Source organism: Antedon mediterranea, chromosome 7 (assembly GCF_964355755.1).
Source record: "Antedon mediterranea chromosome 7, ecAntMedi1.1, whole genome shotgun sequence".
NCBI lineage: Eukaryota > Metazoa > Echinodermata > Crinoidea > Comatulida > Antedonidae > Antedon > Antedon mediterranea.
The window spans coordinates 15,491,372-15,515,567 of record NC_092676.1 but is presented as its reverse complement, the minus strand read 5'-3'; the positions used below and the strand labels follow the sequence as shown (position 1 = coordinate 15,515,567).

General features: G+C 32.8%; 2 protein-coding genes across 3 annotated transcripts in view; both read left to right on the top strand.

Annotated features, from left to right (window-relative positions):
- The window catches only part of LOC140054057 (vesicular glutamate transporter 1-like), a 58,800-nt gene that overhangs the window by 24,049 nt on the left and 10,555 nt on the right, over positions 1-24,196 (top strand). The window contains exons 2-6 of the mRNA XM_072098880.1: positions 606-864; positions 4,835-4,953; positions 5,156-5,270; positions 13,917-14,004; positions 18,767-18,853. Coding sequence (XP_071954981.1) covers positions 606-864; positions 4,835-4,953; positions 5,156-5,270; positions 13,917-14,004; positions 18,767-18,853 — 668 coding nt within the window. The remainder of the gene's footprint in view (positions 1-605; positions 865-4,834; positions 4,954-5,155; positions 5,271-13,916; positions 14,005-18,766; positions 18,854-24,196) is intronic.
- Positions 19,691-23,770, top strand: LOC140054056 (uncharacterized). Of its 2 annotated transcripts, none has more exons than XM_072098878.1 (7): positions 19,691-20,225; positions 20,721-20,858; positions 20,959-21,157; positions 21,342-22,234; positions 22,389-22,614; positions 22,780-22,926; positions 23,021-23,770. In XM_072098878.1, the coding sequence occupies exons 1-7, from the start codon at positions 19,857-19,859 to the stop codon at positions 23,272-23,274; spliced, it is 2,226 nt and encodes a 741-aa protein (XP_071954979.1). In that variant the 5' UTR covers positions 19,691-19,856; the 3' UTR covers positions 23,275-23,770. The 2 variants fall into 2 exon arrangements, with proteins under 2 accessions (XP_071954979.1, XP_071954980.1); XM_072098879.1 differs by having other exon boundaries at positions 20,197-20,225; positions 20,725-20,858.

The window sequence follows — 24,196 nt, the reverse complement described above, 5'->3', positions numbered from 1 at the left end:
CTGATTAAAGTTGATAGATGATAGATTGGACTGGTGTATAGTAGTAATACACTTCGCTAGGCCTATATAAAAAAGGCAACAACGTCTGTACATGTTACGAAAGATTAGGAAATTTAATGTTAGCGAACACATATTATGTTTATTATTTTATGTTTCTTCGTGTCTTTCGTGTTATTTGGAGGCTAGCTTACTCACGAAAGTCAAGATAATGTTGGATAAGATCACCAAAAGTGCAGGGCGTATTATTGGAACTGATGTATTATATCTTAACTTAACTTATACTTAATAAATATGATGCAGTTGTTCTCTCCGTGGTTAAACGTATTCTCTCACAAATCGAACACCCTCTTTAAAAAGAATATACTTTCATCCCATCTAAGATTCGTATCCGTCAACCTCGTAGAATTACTAAACGTCTTTTCTTTCTCAGTCGATGAATCCAATCCATGAATTATGCGTTTAGATTGGCTTATCACGTGACGAAAATAATTTTTCGGAATTGAAATATAGAAACCGGACAGCATTTGTTCTTCCTCCATGAATGTGAATTAAACAGTTTGTAAGAACTTGTTATTTAAACTCTATTTTTATTTTTGTCTTTATAGGTTAACGTCAAAAAAAGATGATACAGTATCATTGATAAATTCTAACCCAGATAGCACATCGGATACATATACAAGTACTGACGTTTCAATGAAATATCACTGTGCATGCTGTAGTTGTGTTGCAAAACGTTATGTTCTTGCAATATTTACGTGCATTGGTTTAATGATTACTTTTGGTATTCGATGTAATCTGGGAGTGGCAATTATTGATATGACCAATAACAACACAGTTCATATAAAAGGAAAAGAAGAAATACACGTAAGAAAATTGATTTTTTTTTCCTACTTTTTTAAAAATTAATTAATTAATTTATTCAAGATCCAACAGTGTAAAGAAAAACACCAAAACTGGATCGCCATAAAATATACATATGATTTACATAAAAAGAACAAGGAACAAACAGATAAAAATACCGTTTTTACTACAAACATTAACACGAGAAGACTGCACCTTTAAAGATTATTAATACGAAGTTCACGCACAGGGACACGAAAATGAAATTGAGAGACAAATTTACAATCAAACTTTGAATTTAGTCATTTAAAAAGAAAAATCATGTCGGTTCGTGTGCGTCTAGTACTTGGCAAGAATTTACTGGTGTTGAGAGAACCGGCTGCTGGGCCGAGGAACTTTATGAATTTAGTATGAATCCGATCGATTCTTTGAATGACCATTTAAATATATCGTGTCCCAGCAGTAACAGTTAAGGAGGAATGTGACGTTGGAGGCCTATTATTATGCAACATTTTTAACGCGCCACTTCAAACATTACCAATAAAGGAAGTAGTAAACAAATTAAGATTAAATTGATTCTGTCAACAACAAAAAAGAAATTATTTTGAAATTATTAGTTTTAAATCAATTTAAATTGGACACAAAAAGGTAAAACGTTCCAAATGTAAAGATGTTAGAGAAGAAAAAGTTCGTTGTCAATATATTGTAAGCTTTTTCTTGGCTTAAAGAAGACATACATTTACAGAAGAAAACATTGATTGGAAAACGAGCAAGATAATATGAAAAACTATTAAGTATTAGTTGTTTAATCTGAAATTTACCTAATAAGTTGAGATATTCGGTAGTAAGTCCGAATCTATGGAAAAGAATCGAAGCCACAGAAATATGGTTTATTATAGAAGAATGATGATATTACAATGGTATATACACAACTATCGAACATGTTCTTCGGCTGGTGAGGACAGACAGAGGGTTAAGGCAAGAAAACGAGGAAGTCAAAAGTATAGGTTATTGCTTAGAAGAACAACTGAAACATATAATTTTAACAGGGAAGAAGATCATTGAGACAAAAGAAATAAACGTTAATTTTTAATTTGATTTGATAGTACTGTATAACTTTTGTCTCTAATGTATCACGAATCGACCCAATAACTTACTAAGTCATATTAAACTAAGCAAAACTTTGCTTGCGCTTGTGGAAATAATTGAAACATTTTGGATTCTTAAAAATAAGGCATTCTTAATACTTTATATATAAAGTTATTTTTATGGAAATTGATTAAAAAAACAATTTTATTCTTCTTTATCATTTATATTATTATTTATGAACTAAGGATTACAATATATTAAATTTATACTTCAACATTGATTTATCATCGCCTGTCTGAATGCCAAACCTTGAATATGCAAAAGATTTAAGAATTGTTATTCAAGCCTATCTTTTACTCTTCATGTTCGCATGAGCGAGTTGACGTAGACAAACTAACTAACGTTTTACACATTATCATACGCAAATAGTTAAGTCACTTTACATTGATGCGAATATTCAAGAACACAAAGTTAGGCCTACATATTGAATTCGAAATAAATTTAAAATCCATTAAAGTAGTATTCTACTGTAGGTTTATAGCTGAAATTATCAGTTTTCCAATTTTGCTGATTATACTCATGTAAGTAATATCATAATTATTCACATGGATTTTCAAGGCTTTTGGCCATACATGGTAATAAAGTATTAACTGTGATTAAATGCTAAATTGATATTTAATGAACATCTCTTTTATCTGTTTTCGAGTATTGTTTTATAAACATGTATATGAAGGCCAGAAGCATTGTATCCGATATCCACTAATTATACTAAATCAAAATAGCCAACTAGTAATGTATTTAATACCAGTACGATAGAAAATAGGGAGGATAGGAAGATTGTCTTCGTGTCAACAAGGAAATTGTTGTTTTGTGACCATGTAATAAATAGATGTGTATTACATTACATGTCTGAATTTATAGGGTTTTTTTAAAGTAGATTATGTACTATGTTTCCTAATAGAGCTTCTTCAAATGCCTTTTTCACACACAATGCAAGTGTTAAATTAGAATCGAAACTATTATGATTACATTTTTGATTGACCGTCCATAAAGCAGATAATGTATACAGGTTTTATATACGTGAATTGAATAATAAATACTATAGTAATTTGATAACAACTGAAATCCATCAGTTAATGACTATGATCTATCATATCTAGTTAAACTACGTCCATACAAATCAGAAAACAAATTGAGTACTAAAACTATTTCCCATTTTGTTATCACTATACACAATAAAAAAACCTATCTAGTAAATACCAAAACAACGTGAGTTAAGTCATCGTGATTCTATATGTTTATAACTTATTCATCTACAATAAGAAGAATGTATTAGTAGACCCTATTTTTAAAATACATAATATCTACAGAATTCGAGGTGTAATATGTAATGATGAAACCCTCCTCTAGCAATTTCCATTTTCTTCTGTAATATGCCATTCTCGTCCAGGTTGCCGTGTTTGTGTATTTAATGATCTCATCTCTCCATCTTCTCTTTTGTCTCCCGATCCCCCTTTTACCATTTCTTGGCTGCCACTCTCTGAGCCGTTTGTTCTATCTATAATCTTGAGTTATTGTCAGTACGGTAATAAATACAATGTCAAGAAAGTAAATTATGATTCTTAATTTTAACTATGGAAAAGTATAAACTTTGCATATTGCTAAAATTGTAATGACCAAAGACCGATTTCAGTACTGCACAGCTGCAAATGTAATCATGGAGATAAACAATCTAATTTTTTAGCTCCATGATGTAATTGTTTAAAAAATCGTTTTATTTTTAAACACTATATAGGTCTATGTATTGTTAAGAATTAATAAGAAAGAAATAAATAAGGCGAGAAGTGATAATTATTTCGAGGAAGGTAGGGTATAGACCTTGGACCTTGAACAGCAGTGTGGGTTTCTTCCACATCCCATCCACACTAACATTCCCGAGTTACGGACTTGAATAGTAAATTATTTACATTGAAGAACACATGGTTTATGGTAAGTTTACGATGAAAAACTTGATGAAGAAATATTATTTTAATTGAATTGTAAAGAGTTCGCGCAGAAAGGTTATTTTTAAGGAATTAGTACGGTACGAACAACTAGCGTTTATTCTTGAGGAGCTGACATGTGCTATTTTTAACGTGTCATTCACTGACGAACTCGTCCATCCATCAGATATTGATTAGAGCATGGTTGAACTCATTTCATGATTTAATAAATGGATTCGTTACGCTATTTCTTTCAATCATCGGGTTTAATGACATGTTTTGTGGCCAATTACATATGGATATATTCTTGCAAACAGATATTAATTTTGAATACAAAACAACATTTGATTATATATTCTAATCTAAGAAGCTCAAATACTTTACTCGTTCACTAGTGACTAACATTTATTAGGTATCTTTATTAAAAGAAATGATTTGATCATCATTTAGAAAATACGAGAGAACTAAATTAACATAAATAACCAATAATTATTTTTGTTTTAAAGTGCACATTTATAAAAGAATGAACCTAAAATGAAATATGAATTAATGTAATCATAATTCAACAAACCATCAATGATTAAAACATCTACGTGACCAGATAGTGATATGATATATGTTGATATACCACAGTTATAGTCTATCTATACCAAATTAAAATTCTTGGCTGAGGAAATAAATAAAAAATAAAATGAAAGAAATAAGATGGCTGGATAGTGTATACGAATAGTAAACTGTTATGATATAAACAGAATACTGTAAATTTTCATATTTAAAATATGTCAATCTATGCATTCTTATGTAAATGAATGCATAGATTATTCACTCTTGATATTAAATATTTTATATTTCTAATTTGTATACTGAGATTATTCTATTACTATATTTCACTATAAGATATACGATGTTATTTTTTTTTTCAGTATCAAAAATTCTTCTGGGGTCCTAAGGTTGTTGGACTACTGCACCTGTCATTCTTCTTAGGTTATATATTAACACAAATTCCAGGTGGTTACCTGGCCGCAAGATTTCCAGCAAACAGGTAAAGTAATATTGTGTGTATTGAGGCTTTTCTGATGCTAACTAATAATCATCTTAGACATATAGTTACCATGGATATTGTCCATTATTACTTTTCTTACACTTACTGCTAGTAGATACAAATGGAAATAAATTGTCGAATAATTGACCAGTTGAAATAGTTATGGTTCACTAACAATATGGTGTTCTTTTTTTCTTTGTAGAGTGTTTTGCATTGCTATCTTCAGTACATCCATTCTTAATATGTGTATTCCGTTTGCGTGTAATGTCCACTATTCACTCGTTATTTTCATACGAATCTTACAGGGATTGGTGGAGGTAAGTCACGTGTCATTGTTCCTTGCTATGATCTTGTGAGTTTTTTGCCTTAACATTCTCAAAACATCAACTGCGGATGACAAAGACACGAAATCACAACTTTTTACTCATAAATAAAGTTTCCAGTTTAACTAAAAATGTTCTAAATAACTTGAATAACTTCCAGTTGGCAATAGTGGGTAGGTATTTGGCTGGGCTGTTTTGAGCTAGCTCTGATCAGCCTCCTCATGCGATCATTGGGAGTAACTACGAGGTGTTTGCGATGCGAGTGATCAGACGAATACGTCTAATGTGATTATAATGATAAAGTAGCCATTATGAGTATTATATAATTATGGTTGTAGAGATTATTAATATTAAGGTCGCGGTAGTTCGTAGTGGTGGCGCTTACAAGTGATAATTTTGTACTTTCTGGTGGTGGAATAGGCCTATAGTATATTTAAGGTGGAGAGTAGTACTTGATAATGTTGTGGTTGCTCGTATATAAGTTATAATTTAATTGGATCTACCAATTAGGTCAGCTGCTGTTGATTCCTTGTTTTAATGTACGCAGCTCTCACAACATACAGAAATCAAAAGAGTAAAATTAATGTTTAAAGTACTTCCTTTAATATGCACCATCCACAATAATCTCAACATTTGCAAAGTAAAATCCCAGAAATATCCAATAGTAATAAAGTGTAAATAATAAACTGTAGAGCTAGAGCTGGTAAAAAAAAAATAATGGCTGCTTATGCACTTGCACAGACCTGTACCCTTGCACAGGCAAACAACAACTGAGCAGAACAAAAGAAAATCAGGACAAGGCAAACAAAGGAGAAACAGCACACTGTGCACACTTGGCAAATAATATGTAAATAAGAATGCAAATAAGAAAGTAACAGAATAAATGAATATTCATAGGGCAGAAACTTGTAGAATAATAGGAACTAAAGTAATATAAAATAAATACATGCACTCTGCAGTAACATATATAATAATGGTAGAATCGTGGAAGGATGTTGTTGCACGTTGTTGTACCAGTTGTAATAGAATGTCATGGGAGGTGCGGCAAAACATGGCGGAAAATTAATTTTAGAAAATATCTGCTAAACGAATGTATATATATATGTATATCAATTGATCTCAAATCTTTACACATGATTGATAGAGCAAATTTATGATAATATTGACAATCTTCGCGTATTTAAACTTACTTCTATTGCAATCTCAATAAATGTATACACGACAGCTCCCAACAATATTGTTTAATTTGTAAAATTGATGTGCTATAAGAGGTAAAGAGAAAATGTGTACAAGAAACTAGACTAGGACCTTTGTTTATTTAAATATTGATTACTAATTATGCATATACAAGGGGCTATAGTAGAACTTGTTCACTAGCAAGTCATGCATACACCTTTATTACTACACCTGTTATGTTGATGTTGAAATACAAAATAGTCAAAGACATTATGCGGAGATATTATAACAGACAGATATTGAGTTTTATATTGTGTTCATAACACATTTTATTACAAGTTATTTTAACATGCCAAAGAATATACATTCATGCGGATAAAAATAAATAAATGTTAATAAATAATTTCAACAAAAATATTTTCAAAACTACACACATTGGGAATGAGATTTCCAAGGAAACAACAATGCATTGTTAAGTGTACGTGGTTGATATATCCCAACACATACATAAGAGATTATGGTTGCATTACATCGAATTTATCCAGAGCCAATGATTGCACTGAAAGAATAACACAGAATGTATTTTTGTTAAACAAAACCCGATAGAAAAAAAAAGCTTTAAATTCATAAACTTCAAACTGAAAATAAACATGAAGTTTAGAATGTCTTTAGTAGTGTGTTTTTTTGTTACGTTAGTGGTTATAAAGCTTGGTTCCCACTAGAACGTAACGCAAGGACGTAAACGCAACGCAAGCGTTTTAACCAATGACAAGCGAAGTTATAGACAGTTAGCAATCACAAGCGAATAAGCCATCGCTTGTGATTGGTCAATTCACTTGCGTTGCGTTACGTCCTTGCGTTGCGTCGCTAGTGGGAACCCCGCTTAATAAAGTGTGTTACGTTTAGTGGGTTTAATAGATTAGACCTACGTTAGTGGATGATTTTTTGTTACATTAGTGGGGAATAGATTGCGATAGAAAATGATTTTTGTTACGTTAGTGGTTAATAGATTGCGTTACTGGTTGATTTGTGTTACGTTAGTGGTTAATAGATTGCTTTACTGGTTGATTTGTGTTACGTTAGTGGTTAATAGATTACGTTACTGGTTGATTTGTGTTACGTAAAGCTTGGTTCCCACTAGATCGCAAAGCAAGGACGTAACGCAACGCAAAGTGATCTGACCAATCTCAAGCTTGGTTCCCACTAGAACGTAACGCAAGGACGTAAACGCAATGCAAGCGTTTTAACCAATGACAAGCGAAGTTATAGACAGTATAGCAATCACAAGCGAATAAGCCATCGCTTGTGATTGGTCAATTCACTTGCGTTGCGTTACGTCCTTGTGTTGCGTCGCTAGTGGGAACCACGCTTCAAGCGATGGATTATTCGAACAGCCGTGTGTGATTTTTAACTCGCTTGCGTTGCGTCTACGTCCTTGCGTTACATTCTAGTGGGAACCAAGCTTGAGTGGTAAATAGATTGCGTTACTGGTTGGTTTGTGTTACGTTAGTGGTTAATGTTACATTAGTGGGTGATTTGTGTTACGTTAGTGGTTAATGTTACATTAGTGGGTGATTTGTGTTACGTTAGTGGTTAATGTTACATTAGTGGGTGATTTGTGTTACGTTAGTGGTTAATGTTACATTAGTGGGTGATTTGTGTTACGTTAGTGGTTAATGTTACATTAGTGGGTGATTTGTGTTACGTTAGTGGTTAATGTTACATTAAGCGTGGTTCCCACTAGCGACGCAACACAAGGACGTAACACGATTTGTGTTATGTTAGTGGTTAATATATTGCGTTACTGGTTGATTTGTCTTACGGTAGTGGTTAATAGATTACGTTACTGGTTGATTTACGTTAGTGGTCAATAGATTGCGTTACTGGTTGATTTATGTTACGTTAGTGGTTAATAGATTGCGTTATTGGTTGATTTGTGTTACGTTACTGGTTAATAGATTGCGTTACTGGTTGATTTACGTTAGTGGTCAATATATTGCGTTACTGGTTGATTTACGTTAGTGGTTAATAGATTGCTTTACTGGTTGATTTGTGTTACGTTAAGCGTGGTTCCCACTAGCGACGCAACGCAAGGACGTAACGCAACGCAAGTGAATTGACCAATCACAAGCGATGGCTTATTCGCTTGTGATTGCTAACTGTCTATAACTTCGCTTGTCATTGGTTAAAACGCTTGCGTTGCGTTTACGTCCTTGCGTTACGTTCTAGTGGGAACCAAGCTTTAGTGGTTAATAGATTACGTTACTGGTTGATTTGTGTTACGTTAGTGGTTAATAGATAGCGTTACTGATTGATTTACGTTAGTGGTTAATAGATTGCGTTACTGGTAGATTTGTGTTACGTTAGTGGTTAATAGATTGCGTTAATGGTTGATTTGTATTACGTTAGTGGTTATTAAGATTGCGTTACTGGTTGATTTTTGTTACGTTAGTGGTTAATAGATTGCGTTACTGGTCGATTTGTGTTACGTTAGTGGTTAATAGATTGCGTTACTGGTTGATTTGTGTTACGTTAGTGGTTAATAGATTACGTTACTGGTTGATTTGTGTTACGTTAGTGGTTAATAGATTGCGTTACTGGTTGATTTATGTTACATTAGTGGTTTATAGATTGCGTTACTGGTAGATTTATGTTACGTTAGTGGTTAATAGATTGCGTTACTGGTTGATTTATGTTACGTTAGTGGTTAATAGATTGCGTTACTGGTTGATTTGTGTTACGTTAGTGGTTAATAGATTGCGTTACTGGTTAATTTGTGTTACGTTAGTGGTTAATAGATTACGTTACTGGTTGATTTGTGTTACGTTAGTGGTTAATAGATTGCGTTACTGGTTGATTTGTGTTACGTTAGTGGTTTATAGATTGCGTTACTGGTAGATTTGTGTTACGTTAGTGGTTAATAGATTGCGTTACTGGTTAATTTGTGTTACGTTAGTGGTTAATAGATTGCGTTACTGGTCGATTTGTGTTACGTTAGTGGTTAATAGATTACGTTACTGGTTGATTTGTGTTACGTTAGTGGTTAATAGATTGCGTTACTGGTTGATTTATGTTACATTAGTGGTTTATAGATTGCGTTACTGGTAGATTTATGTTACGTTAGTGGTTAATAGATTGCGTTACTGGTTGATTTATGTTACGTTAGTGGTTAATAGATTGCGTTACTGGTTGATTTGTGTTACGTTAGTGGTTAATAGATTGCGTTACTGGTTAATTTGTGTTACGTTAGTGGTTAATAGATTACGTTACTGGTTGATTTGTGTTACGTTAGTGGTTAATAGATTGCGTTACTGGTTGATTTGTGTTACGTTAGTGGTTTATAGATTGCGTTACTGGTAGATTTGTGTTACGTTAGTGGTTAATAGATTGCGTTACTGGTTAATTTGTGTTACGTTAGTGGTTAATAGATTGCGTTACTGGTCGATTTGTGTTACGTTAGTATTTGACTGTTAAGCTGTTGGATGATACAGGTCGTCCTTTACCGACTTCATCTTAATTAATCGTTCCCTTTAAATTATTAGTTATGAATGTTATCATTCATCCAGGTAGAACATAAAATGAACAGTTAAATCTTATCAACTATTTCAACAAACAAGTCCAGTTGATAAGATTAATGTTTCATCTTTTGAATTATTATTACAATGTGATAGAAATTAATGTATTTATTGTTGTGTTATACAACAAAGATTCATACAATTATCTTTTAAATTTATGTTATACTAAAATTTATAACTTTCATAATATTTTTTTATAATAAATCAGCAAGTACTGTATTATAATTGCTGCATTTAAAAACCCCAATAATTGTTAATCTGCACGAACCTAATGATAGAAATTTTAAATTTAATGGAATATTATTTATTTATTTTAAATTAATAATCTTTTATATTCCATAAATGTCAGTGATATTAATACTTGCAAAACAACCTGGGGTATGCAAATAGACGGCGCACATGCACTAATCTTAAAACATTTAGTCACTTAGAGAATGATAGATTTGAAAGAATGATTCTTTAAATGCCTCGTAACAGCTTCATTATCTATTTGCATAGTGAATTAAATAGACACAATAACCCCTAGGGGCAATCTTGATGGTTATAGTTACCGTGATTGTCAAGATTACATATAAAGCGTGTCGTTAAATTGATCATTACAGGCAGGCTGCAGTAGCAAGCCATATTTAAACAAGACCAATAAACTACACATTATGACCATCAATGCGGTGATATTATTCTACTAATTGCGACAAGTACAATATATATTAAATATTTCTCTTGACAATCTTCTTTAACCAAACTTGTTTTTTAATATTTCGTCTGATGTATAGACCTGCAAACTTAAGATGAAATTAACATAACGTGAATCGCTTCAAGTCTGCTTGTCTGCTCTTTTAATGGGATTCAAAGAAATTCAAAGAACAAAGTCAATATCTTATAAGATCTTAACTTTGCATCACGTTTTTAAGTATTGTGAATAAGTATTACCATACTTGCTTAGCATGTAGGCCTAACATCATCGAATTTTGAAATAGGTAATCTAAGTAGCCAATCTGACAGCCGGTGAATGCGCGCGCTATGTTACCACGGGTTACATAGCCATGTTACATCAAGCTTGACTAATGATAAAATATGAAGAAATTGTGTTTCAAGCAATAGAAGGACGATCCATTTGTCTATCATCAAAACTTTCATCAAAAAGAAGATCATAACAAAACAAAGCTTTGATTTGTTGTTGTATCTTTTTACAATCTGGATTACTAATAGTGATCTATTTAAAATCCTTTTCCATTACAGCTCTATTCATGTCACGTGATACGCTGATGGAAAGCATTGCGTTATGATTCATCATTTCATAAATGCAAATATAGTGTTTGATGAATGCAATCGGTATAGGGATGTTAACCACGCGTCATTTCGTTCGTGTTTGTTGACATATACTAACCAAGTGTTACAATCACGTGATCCACGTAATAAATAATAAATAATGCTTGCAGATTTGCATCATAAATTAGTATGATAATTTATATGATATTTATGAAGTTATATAATAACAAATAAAGAATCTTTAAAACTCATTTAAGCCATAATGTTTCGTTCCAGTTTTAAAGGGCGGATTCAGGGGTAGCGCTTGGAGTTCTCCACTTTTTACCTTATAAAACACCTAAATATATTCCTGTTATTTGATTGGACGATTGTAGGTCATTTGGCGTTCAATAGACGATATTATTAAACGATTGTGTGATACTAATTTGTTTTCAATAATTTTGTTGTACAAAAAAGAATTCTTCTAGGCCTATAGTATAAAAAATCTGCGTGAAATCTATAGCACCGACTCAACACGACGCGATATCCCCTCTAAAACAAGATCAGAACAATAGCGATCTACGGTTAGGCTATAGCAATCTAGCATTTTGAGTGAAACAAATTTAAGGTCGCATATTATGAGATCAAAATGTTAGCATCACACCTCTGTCTTAACAACACAAAAAATCTAATGAGAGTTGTTTTTACACAGACTTATTAAGAATTACAACATTTTTTCAACCAGTAAATTAACAATAGCATCTACCACAAAAACAGCCTAAAATATTACTTGCACCAACACTAATGTATATATTTTGCCCCAATGTCATACTTCCAGTCATTTTTTCGTAAAATATTTCATTTGAGGAAATATAAATATATACATTAGCGTTGGTTTAAAATTATATTTTAGGTCGTTTTTGTGTAAGATGTTAATTTCCTGCTTGAAATGTTTTCCTTTCATTTTGTATGTTTGTATATGGATGTACAATCCGAAATATAGCAAATGAATGAATACGTGCTGAAAAAAAAATCAACTCTCTCTGACTAGTGGTTTTTAGATATGGTAACCATGTAATTTCACTCTAATTTGCATATTATCAAGATGAGGGACAGAGTTGTGATGCTCAGATTCTGATCTCTTCCTCATGTGACCATTTAAAAAAGAAAAATCTCTGTTTGCAATTTGTTTCACTTTTTGGGCTGTTTTTTAGCTAGACTTCCTAATTGCCAAGGTTGCAATTTTGCTCTGTTGAATTACGATGAAATTGCTAAATTACATGCTGATGCAGGCTCGTAACACAAAGAGACAAATCAAATATGCGGTCCATAGGCTAGAGACCTTTGCAAAAGCTTTAAGTAAAACTTTAGCGGACGTAGAAAGCTAAAATACGACCAACTTGATTGTTCTTATAGTATTTATAGTTATTAGCCACTTCTATGGAGAAAAGAATTTACACAAGGAAATACGCGGTCCATAGTGCTAGGCCCAGAGGCTTTTGCAAAAGGTACAACTTAAGCATTTAACATTCCCATTACATTTAAAGTAAATTAAATGTGTCTGTAGGCACAACTAATTTCATTTCATGGAATTATTTGTACCATCGCACTCATAAACATTAATTATTTGTTAAAAACCTGGTTCGCCCCTCACGGTGGTTTGTTTTAGAATCATATTTCAAAAGTTCAAATTAAACCGGCAATTAGATATATTGATGATTGTCGCTATTTTACCACTAGCGAAGCGGAATATCACAGATACCTCTATTGGCGCCCTCTGCACTGAGTTATATTATTATGACTGATATTGCTTTCTTTCATACTCCTATACATTATGTAGGCACCGGGCCTAATAATAATGCACTTTATTGTCATAGATCACGCATTCGGTCGCCTCTATATACTATATTTATAAATATTTACATTTACTTTTTGCCAATAATAATATTATTAAAGATGTCTTGGTCGATTTATTAGCGCCGATATACATCTTCAGATCAATGAAATAATTACAACCTTCTTGAATATCCAGTGTATCAATAAAAATACCCTGCATTATACATTTTTTGTAGGTATAACTAATTCTGAAGCATATCTTTATAAGGAAGTGTCGTCACATGCACACAGGTTGCAAGTAATCTTTCATAAATATTTAAACATTTAAATATTATTTTTTGCTTTTTAATTATTCATCACTCTGAATAGAGTTGAAAAACAGAAAACTCTTATCCAATCAGCTCGTCTCTATTTGAATGCATGCAGTGCAAAATAACACAATACACATACACTAAAATATCAGTACAGTGAACACAAATTAACCTCAGTAGGCCTAATTATCTATAATTTATTGGTCTAGCTAAAATAACCATCGCCAACTATTTTAAAATGTAAACCAATCGCCCTATATTCAGACTGCAGACTCGAAATGACATATGTGTGACCAAATTGCGTCAATTATGGTCATCAAACCTCCTCCTCTTGTTAATATATCTATTATTTTGTTGTGTTCTAGAAAAACAGGAGTGTTAACTGTAAACAATGAACAGTATCCATCAAAATACCTGGGAAAGTTAAGTAAAATGTAAGTAATAAGTAAAAAATAAGCAGTATGACTACAATTTGTTTTTGTTTTTATTGCCAGGGCGTAGAATATCCATCAATTCATGGTATGTGGAGTAAATGGGCACCGCCGCTTGAGAGGAGTATGCTCGCAACAATTGCATTTGCAGGTACGTAATGTTTTCTGTTATACTATAGGCCTATATCTAATAACTCCAACAAACATACCAGACTAAAAAAAAGTAGTTTATTTCATTGAAATTACATAATTTAAACTGAAATACAAAGAATATAAATGTCACTTTGACCCGGACAAATATAAAAACAATATTATAGTTCCGTATAAATTAAACGTCATAATAAAATTTCGGTCATTAGTTTGAATATGATCTCATATATGTTTGTAAAAAAAACTTTAACCGATTAAGTTAGTCAGTCAAGTGCTGTCACACCTATACATTTTATATGTTTTTGACCCCAAATATATCGTATTTAACAAATGCACATTATACATCAAGACTGAAAATAAATCAATACACTGCAATAAATGTTTTTATTACTTTTTTAATAAAGAACAATATTCACGGCCAGGGAGCATAACAAAATGTATTCATATCATCATGTCTTTTTCACTGTGAGGTTTTAATTTAATGATTGTATCTTCTCGCAGTTATATCATAAGAATTGCTTTTAAGACAACGCTAATTAAATGTTAACATAATGATGGTATTCCTATCATACAGTTACGTGTATCAAGACTAGATACCGTAGAAGTTTCAGAAGTACGAAATCAGTTTTCTCCTTATTTATAAACCAACTACACTTTTAATGATACTCGACAAAACAGTGCTTTTTAACTTGGATTTTTAACTCACAAATTCATTGGTCTTGTTAAATATCCATGCTAATAAATTCATAAAGATAAGGGTTAAAGATAGTGATTATAATGATGAATCAGCTTGACAAATTATTCGACAATTTAGTAAGCCGTAACTCCCGATCTTTAAATTCAAATATACGATTCAATTTTCGCGATCACATCTGTCGGCGGCAGACACAAGGCAGTATATAATGTATTGTGTCACATTAGCCCAAAACACAAATGGATTTTTTAGCATAACACACCTAATTATAGAGTTTTTAATGCCATTTATGCGGAGACGTGCTTTTAACCGAATCCTATAATACTAATTATTTTAATAATAACGTTGGATATATTATAAAACTTTCAATTAGCTAAATCAAATAATGTACGGTAGTGTCAGAAAATACAAAAGGAATGCATTCAAACTAATTCACTATACTTATGATACATACCGAACGGTAACAACTGTTAATTTCCAGTCAAAAGCTCAAACTTTCTGTTTAATAAGTTCAAATAACTTTAGGATATAGGTTTAATAATATTGATATAGTCAGGCTAATTTATTCAAGTCTCATTCCAGAACTACTGTGTCACAAGTGTTCTAAAACGAACTTAGTTTGAGACTAGACTACTGTTTTCTTGATGTTATATTTTAATTAATAGTTATATTGGTACTGTAGTAGTTGATTTGGGAACGTAACTAAACCGAGCTATTAGCTCAGTTGTCTAGAGAGATCTGTAGGTGTTGGATTTGAGCTCCTCATTAACTTTTCAATTATCTCTCCCTACTAAAAAATAAAACCAGTTACTTTGAAGTAGCAACACTTATCGTAGCCTTGAAACCCTTCATAAAGATGTAGAATCAACATTCGCAATACCATTTTTGACATTATACTAAATAAAAAAACAAATTACCGAAAAAATGACAATATACTGTGGGTATAAGTGACTGGATATCAGTGGAGATAATAAATAGATAAAATAAGCAAAATGCTAAATTAAAACGATAAAGTAAACGGCCAGTGTATATTGCATTACTTCAATATCAATCATGAAACATTATGTGATATTTAAGAAGTTATTCCGTTTAAGAAAGATGTCAATATTTCATATGAATTCCATATAAAAATGTCTCGTGAAATGTTCAATTGAATGCTTACTCTATTTGTCATTAGATATTTATAAGAACTATTTCATAAACTTTATTGCTATGTATTTTTTATATATCGTAGGATGTTTAAAAAATGTTATTTGTAATCAATATTGAATGTGTTCCATTAACGATTGCAAGGTGAGTGTGAGGAATATGTCACTCTGCTCTATTCGATTTATCATACTACGATTATCGTAGTTTTCGATTGGTAGATACTTCATAACAAGGAGAAGAACTAGTTGGAAATAAGAATTAAACTTTAGGAACATGAGCATAAGTGTGCGTTGCGACTGGCGATGATTTAGAAAAGGGTGAAGTATTTGAATCGCCAGCCGTGCAAAATGCGATTGGTGTGTGTTTCTTTTCTCAATCAACCGTAAATTCAAAGTTCACTACAGGAGGGAACGCAGACGAACAATGACACATAATACATAGCAATTGCTCTAAACTACTAATAATGTTACGAAACATACGAAAAGTATTGCTAAAGTTACTCAAATGTCCTTAAAGCAAAATAATGCATTTTATTTATTCTACTAATGAAACAATTTCAGACAGGAATTTACTCTGCTAAAAGATGAGAAGTGGGGTTTCTTCTAAGACGATGACAAGGAATCCTAATATCAAAATTACTAACTAAATAAAATAACAAATATAAACGAGTAATCGAATTGATAAACTCATTAACAGTTTGAGATAAATAATTCGAAATACTCAATACTTTGATTTAATCAATTTTGAAGTATAACTTCTCTTTCAAGAGAGAAACTATTGGAATTTCTATAATTTAGCACTACATCACTGAACATGCGCGCCAATTTAAAAGTACGTATACATACTTGACTTGTAAATTGTTGATGCATAGAAATAAAAAATTGTATTAAATTGAAGATATATAAATCCAAAGGCAAATTACTGAAAAAATGACAATGCTGTGGGTATCAGTGGCTGGATCTCAATGGAGATACAAAATCAAGACGATCAAGTAAAACAGTCAGAATATATTAGCAGAGCTTTCAGGCTAAAGTGAACAGAATGCCTGTATTATCAATATCAAATAAAAGCCGGCAGTTCCAATGGGTATCTATGTAGTAATTCAGTTGTACAACTTGATACAACTTCGTATACATAAAACCTCAATTATTATATAAAAATATTTATGCATAGTTAAGGAATACGGAAAACAATTTATATTGAATACATTGACATTCACAAAAAAATACCATTACAATCGTGAAATTAAAGAATTCATTCAAGCCACAGGCATGTAAAGAACGCCGACGATAAAAATGTGTAATGTACAAATCAGGTGAGAAATAGAAACGTGTAATCTAAAACGATAAATCACTTTCATTTAAAATCACGATTTAGTTAGGCCTATCAATGCCGGAATTTAACATAAGTAACTGTAATGTAATTTCACGGTACTATTGTATATAGTTATTTTATGTAATATTGCAATGCAAAAAATGGCTCTGATAGGTCGTTGGCTGTTTTTTTTTTTCTGTAAACAAGTTCCGGAAGTTTAAGAATTCGTAAAAAACTTATTATTAACAAGAATATTTCTTACAAAAAACGCTGCTTGCTTATTGTTATTGCTAAGGTCAAGTCTCGGGGTCACTTCATCAAGCCTAGATACTTCAAGTATCCTATTACAAACAAAAACTTCAATGGACTGTTTTGATAATAATTCAATGATTATCTGACAGTGAATTATAGTAATATCATGGGACTCATAAATACCAGAAATGCTTTGGGATTTGTCATTAGACTCTTTTCCCAGCCGTTTTTTGGATTCAACAGGTGGTACCTATAAATTATAGTCGAGTTTCCATTTTAACAAAAATGTCAAAGTGTAGTACTATACTGCTGCTTGATTTCATCTAATGAATGAGTCATCTCGTGTGACGTAGCGGGCTAGAGCAGCAGCGGGAAAAACGCATTATTTCACTGACTGATTCGAGACGGATCAGAGTTACAAATTCAGTTATTACACGACGTATTGTTTGTGTTTTATTTTAGACAATAAGAAATATTTTCTTCTGAGAAAATTTCCTTTAAGATTTTTAAGGTTTTTTTTAAATCATATTTCTTTTAGTCATTTCCTTTCAGATATCGTATATATTAACAGTATATTAATTCTCGAAATCCCTTTTACTAAAAGGGTTCTCCTGACCGATTCAAATTGAGACTTTTTATTATGTACTTCAGTGGACCCACAGCACTGCACATGACGCCGAGCTGCAACTGCACTGCAACTGCACTGCAACTGCACTGCAACTGCACTGCAACTGCACTGCAACTGCACTGCAACTGCACTGCAACTGCACTGCAACTGCACTGCAACTGCACTGCAACTGCACTGCAACTGCACTGCAACTGCACTGCAACTGCACTGCAACTGCACTGCAACTGCACTGCAACTGCACTGCAACTGCACTGCAACTGCACTGCAACTGCACTGCAACTGCACTGCAACTGCACTGCAACTGCACTGCAACTGCACTGCAACTGCACTGCAACTGCACTGCAACTGCACTGCAACTGCACTGCAACTGCACTGCAACTGCACTGCAACTGCACTGCAACTGCACTGCAACTGCACTGCAACTGCACTGCAACTGCACTGCAACTGCACTGCAACTGCACTGCAACTGACTCAAACTTCAATTTGTATTTTGTGTTTACGTGATTGTGTTTTTTAATACGATTTTATCTATATATAAATTTACGTAAGGGCATTTTTGGAATTTAAACAATTACCGGTTTGGTATTCAGATCAATGTTCCTTATATTAAACATCGGCTTTTAATAAATTATCTATTAAAACACGCTATAAATTAGACAACACACTGCAGTATTCTGATGAATTAAAAAAAATTAATAATTAATTGTGATTTTTGTTTTATTACAGGATCTTACGCTGGGGCAGTCGTTGGTATGCCGTTAGCGGGCGTACTTGTAGAATACGCAGGATGGCCAAGCCCTTTCTATTTCTTTGGTACGTAATTCAGATGTATAATTATTACCTCACAATCCAAATATTTCCAATTAAGCAACATCATCACCATTTTATACTTCTGGAACATTGAATAAAATAAATTTTTCTTGAAACATATTATATTTGCGTTTTCAGATAAACAGAAAGTTAATGTCCTATAAACAGTTATAAGCCTATGTCATTTATTGTCTTTTGATCTTTGCAAGTAAAATATATTGAGAAACATCATAGTGAAAATAATATATAGATCAATTTGACTAAGTTCTATAATGATTAAACTCGATAAAAAAAAATACTCCTCCTAAATGAACAGTGTCTCTCTCCCGGGAATAAATTTTCTTTTTAAAAACTGAGTGCCTTATTTAAATTGAACATCTATAGCCAAATATATGAATATATATATACGTGATAATAATTTGGAATTAATCATTTGAAAATGCTATCTAAAATAATACTAATAATATAAAAAATAGATTTTGGCTAAATGCATTGCTATAAGAATCAACACGTTTACTAGATCAACAACCTTTGCAAATGCATCGTTCATTTTTTTAAACCAAGGATGTTCTTAATCAATTTGCCACAATCCATATTAGGATTGAATATATCGTTTAAAGGAATCCAGTATTATTTCTTTTAAACTAGTGTATATAGTAAAATGTATATAAAAATAAACAAAGGATAAATTAAAAAGTTGAAACCAATAGCAAAAATCCGATTTTTTAGTTATTTTTGTTCCACGGTAATGGTGCTCCGCCATCTTGGAAAAAAACCAGGAAGCTACGATCGGTGGTGGGGCGGAAGTCCCTTCATCCGGGATCTTCGTATACTTTGTACACGTGCGAATATCACTGTAGTGTCAGTTGACTGTATTTGTCCAGCTAATTTTCACCGTAATTTCTCGCTTTTTTCCCGTTTCTTCAAAGTTTTGCGTTTTATAGTGTATGCTGATTTTTTATTTATTAATTTAAACGGTAGTAACCGTGTACGTCCAGCAAAAATTATGGTATTTTGTATGGCTTTCGGTTGCAGTAATGCATCAAGTAGGAAAGACAGGAAATCTACCAACAAAGTTAACGTCAGCTTTCATCGATTGCCTTTGCACAATAAAGATTTACTTCGTAAGTGGGTGGCATCTTTGAAGTTAGAGAATCCTCATGTAAATGTACATTCTCGAGTGTGTAGTGAACATTTTGAGAAAGATATGTTTGAAGACAATTCTGTGAAAGTGTCACTCGGTCGAAAACCAACAAGGCGATTAAAGCCGGACGCTGTACCAACACAGCTTGCTCATATCAAACCTGCCAGCGAAGCATCGAAAAGAAGACAAGATCGTCAAAAATTGATGGAACAAAAGCGATGGCCTAAAAAGGTAAGCTACGAAAATCTACAGCAAAATATAAATAATAATGCGCGGCTCTGTTGATAATTATAATTAAAATACTGTGTATTTATTAAACTATAAACAGGCTCTAGTTAGGCCTATAGATAGGCGAGAGGCCCTTCTCTTTCTTCTCCTCTAACTAAACTAGGCGGCTAGCTGCTTTAGCCAGCACTGCCGTAGTAGGAGTAGGCCTAGACGGCTTGTGTATTCTGAGTTGATTGCCCTTAATTTTAAAGCTAGGCCTAGTGGTGTTAATTAGTTATGTTAAAAAATAACATCTTCCCACAAAACGAAATGAAAATATGTAGATATAAAATAAATTTCAACATTTTACTGTTTCATGAATGAAGTTGAGTTAAGGTGATAAAAATTACTCTTGGATCATCAGGTGCTACACTTGGCTTTTGTAACATCGAGTATTTTGTTCATGTCTTCATCAAGTCTAACATGCAGATTATGGTTAACTTATGCATTCATTTTCAGAAAGTTTTGGATATGGGCCAAGTGGAATTAGATGAAACATCAATACCAAGAGATTCGGTAGAAGTAATTCAGCCAGAGATTTTGTTTTCGGAAGGGTGTAAATGTGGACAAGTAACTAAGGTCAACTCATCAACACAAGTAAGTGTATACAAATAAGGCTCTTAATAAATAATGGAATGCAATGATTGTTACATATAAATGCTATTTTTTATCAAAATATTACAATTGTACATTCCAGACAGACACTTTCGCAGATCCACTAAAGATCCAGCATGATCATAGTTATGTGAAGCTGTTTAAAAAAAAGCCCAAGTCTGTAGCCAAAACTCGCAAATGTCCATCGGCCTCAAGTACAGCCAGCATCCCACAAAACATACCACAAGTTCCAGAAGAAGAAGATTCAGAAGTAGATAATTCTGATAATGACAGTGATGAAGGTACTATTTATTCTTTTTATGTTTACTATTTGTTCTGCAACTCAAAACTATGGGCACATTTACAATACATTTATTTGTTTATGACCAAGAAAGCTAAGATTTGAATGGTTTTTAAAAAAAAAGATGAGGTTTTTGTACTTGAAAATATCAAATAATTTTTTTCTATCTAACATGCCTTTTTCAGATGTTGATTCTGATAGCTCATATTCACCGAGCAGCTCTGATAGTGACTCTGAAACTAATACGGCTGAAAGAAAGAAGAGTGATGGAGTCTTCCTCGTCTATGAGTCGTCATTGGACCATCTTTTTAATACATGCCAAGAGTGTGGTAGTCTATTAGAAATACATAAACTGTACCGGGGAACAATGATTGTATTTGAATGGACATGCCACAACAATCACAGAGGAAGGTGGAAATCACAACCACTTGTGCGAAACATGGCAAAGGGAAACCTTGAGTTAGCGGCATCGATTTTGTTTTCAGGTGGCACATACCAAAAAATGTTTGACATTGCAACCACTATGAAACTACACATGCTTTCAGAAAAACATTTTTACAATATTCAGAGGTCTTACCTTTTCCCTGTAATAAATGATCTGTACAATGAAAACCATGGTATATGGATAGATGCATTTCGCTACCAAGATATTTTCGTTGGTGGGGATGGGCGCAGTGACACGCCTGGCCATAGTGCTAAGTATTTGGGATATTCTCTGATGGAGGAGAATAGTGAGCTCATTATTCATTTTGAGCTTGTCCAAGTATCGGAAGCGCCAGGCCAAGCTTCAACAAATATGGAGCGAGTCGGTTTCACAAGGGCAATTGACTACCTTCTAGAGGAAGATGTAAATGTCGTGGGAGTGACTACAGATAGACATGTCCAAATTGCAAGTGACATGAATAAGAACTACCCCGAATTAAAACATGAGTTTGACATTTTTCATGTTGTTAAAAGCGTCACCAAGAAGCTTAGAGAAAAATCGAAGAAGAAAGGTTGCGAAGACCTTAGATTTTGGATACCGTCCATAAAAAATCATCTGTGGTGGTGCTGTGCTTCCTGCAATGGCGATTATGCTGTAAGTTATATTAAAGCTGTTTTTTTATCACGATTTGTTTGTGTATACTGTATTGAAGTACAGTATGTGTTGTACATTCTTATTGATTATTATGTTAACATTCATTTATGTTAATAGTTTTCATTTAATAGTTTATACTATATTTCACTTTTAGGACCTTAAGGACAAGTGGCTTTCTTTACTACAGCACGTCTGCAACCTCCATGAATGGGCTAGTGCAGATAAATTCCACAAGTGCAGTCACGACCCACTATTGGAGGACATGCATGAAATTGAATGGCTGACACCAGGTAGCGATGCTCATGATGCACTTCGGGGTGTTGTTATGAACACTAAATTACTAAAAGATATGCACAAGATGGCACTTTTTAAACACACAGGTATGTATGTAAAAAGATATATGAAATGTACTATTTTTGCTCTGGGATCATTCGAATAAATTAAAGGCAAAAGAAGCCCTGCTATACTACATTCTTTAACATACAATAATAAACACTATAATATAACAATTTTTATAATAAAATTAATGCTTAACCTTCTTACAGGATCGCTAGAGGTTTTTCATGGGATGTTGTTAAAATATTGTCCAAAGAGGGAACACTTCAGCTATGAAGGCATGAGAGCCCGTCATCAATTGGCAATTATGGACCACAATGAGAATGTTGGTAGACAGCAAGCAACTACTGAGGAAGGTAAGTAGTTTTATAAAAGCTTCTTTAATTTGTTGATTAGTAATCTATAAAGACATATTTACAATGAGGAATAATTATGTGCATTTCCTAACAGGCACTCTTCGATTTGGACTGGCATTTCCCAAACGCAAGAAGCAGTGGGTATTGAAGAAAATTTATGTAGACAAAACCTTCGAATTTAGAAAGAGACTGATGGAAATGGTGTGTGACCGACGTGAAGATAGCGCTATAGTTCTAGGTCAACGTTATGTAGACAGACCAGATCTTCCAACAAACATTGCTTCTTCTGAGAAACCAGAGAAAGAAGATGCGATTGAAGATTTTAGAACTAGGTTTCTGCTTTCATAGTGTGTTTACATTAAAACCAACAAAGCTAATTTATGCTTATTTTGTTTTGTAAAAAAATCTTTTTAAACTGCTAAAGATGAAACCTTACATATTATATTACTATAAATACAATTTCTTAAATATTTTCTTGATGCAATTATTAGTGTATAGTTTTTGGTTGAATTAATAAAAAAAAGGCATTGAAGGAAATTCTCTGAAAATAGTGAATAAACTAATTTTACCGATGCAAAAATGTTTATTATAATAATTATTGTGTTGTTGTGCAATTGCTGTAAGATGACGCTCAGTAACTTTCTGCAAAATACGTCTAATTATATTCGCGAATTATATTTCACATATTTGGCCGGCCAGATGATAAATAACTACATTTTGATTGGATTTGATTCTTCCCTGTTTTGGAACAGCTTTTAATACAATGCTTGCATACAAATAATAAACAGAAAACACTTGTTACTGTTTGTTGCTTTTAATTTTTATTTACATACCCTTGTTAAGTGAATTAAAATAAATCGCCCTTCTTTCTTGTTACAGTATATTAATAATGTCTATTACAAAATTTATAATCAAGGAAATGGCTTTTATTTAGCCTAACTAGGTAGGCATAGCCTAGCTATAAAAAATGTTACTATTTGATGCATTCGATAATTAAATGTTATGAATTAACATCTTGATACCATTCGATTTATTCGACTTCTTTAAATCCAACATAATTTCCATCAATGCTAGGAAAGTCCTTTCTGATTTTGTTTACGACGCAGGCTGGGATGACTCGTCGTACGGCTTTACCAAGGCGGTCATGCACCCAGTAGGTGAACTGCCTGTACGCCTGAAGGCGAAATGTTTCGTTCGGGATCGGGTCAACGATGCTGTCTCGCCTAATGTCTGTCCGGGCAACAAGTGCAGTTCTAATTACTGCAGGATG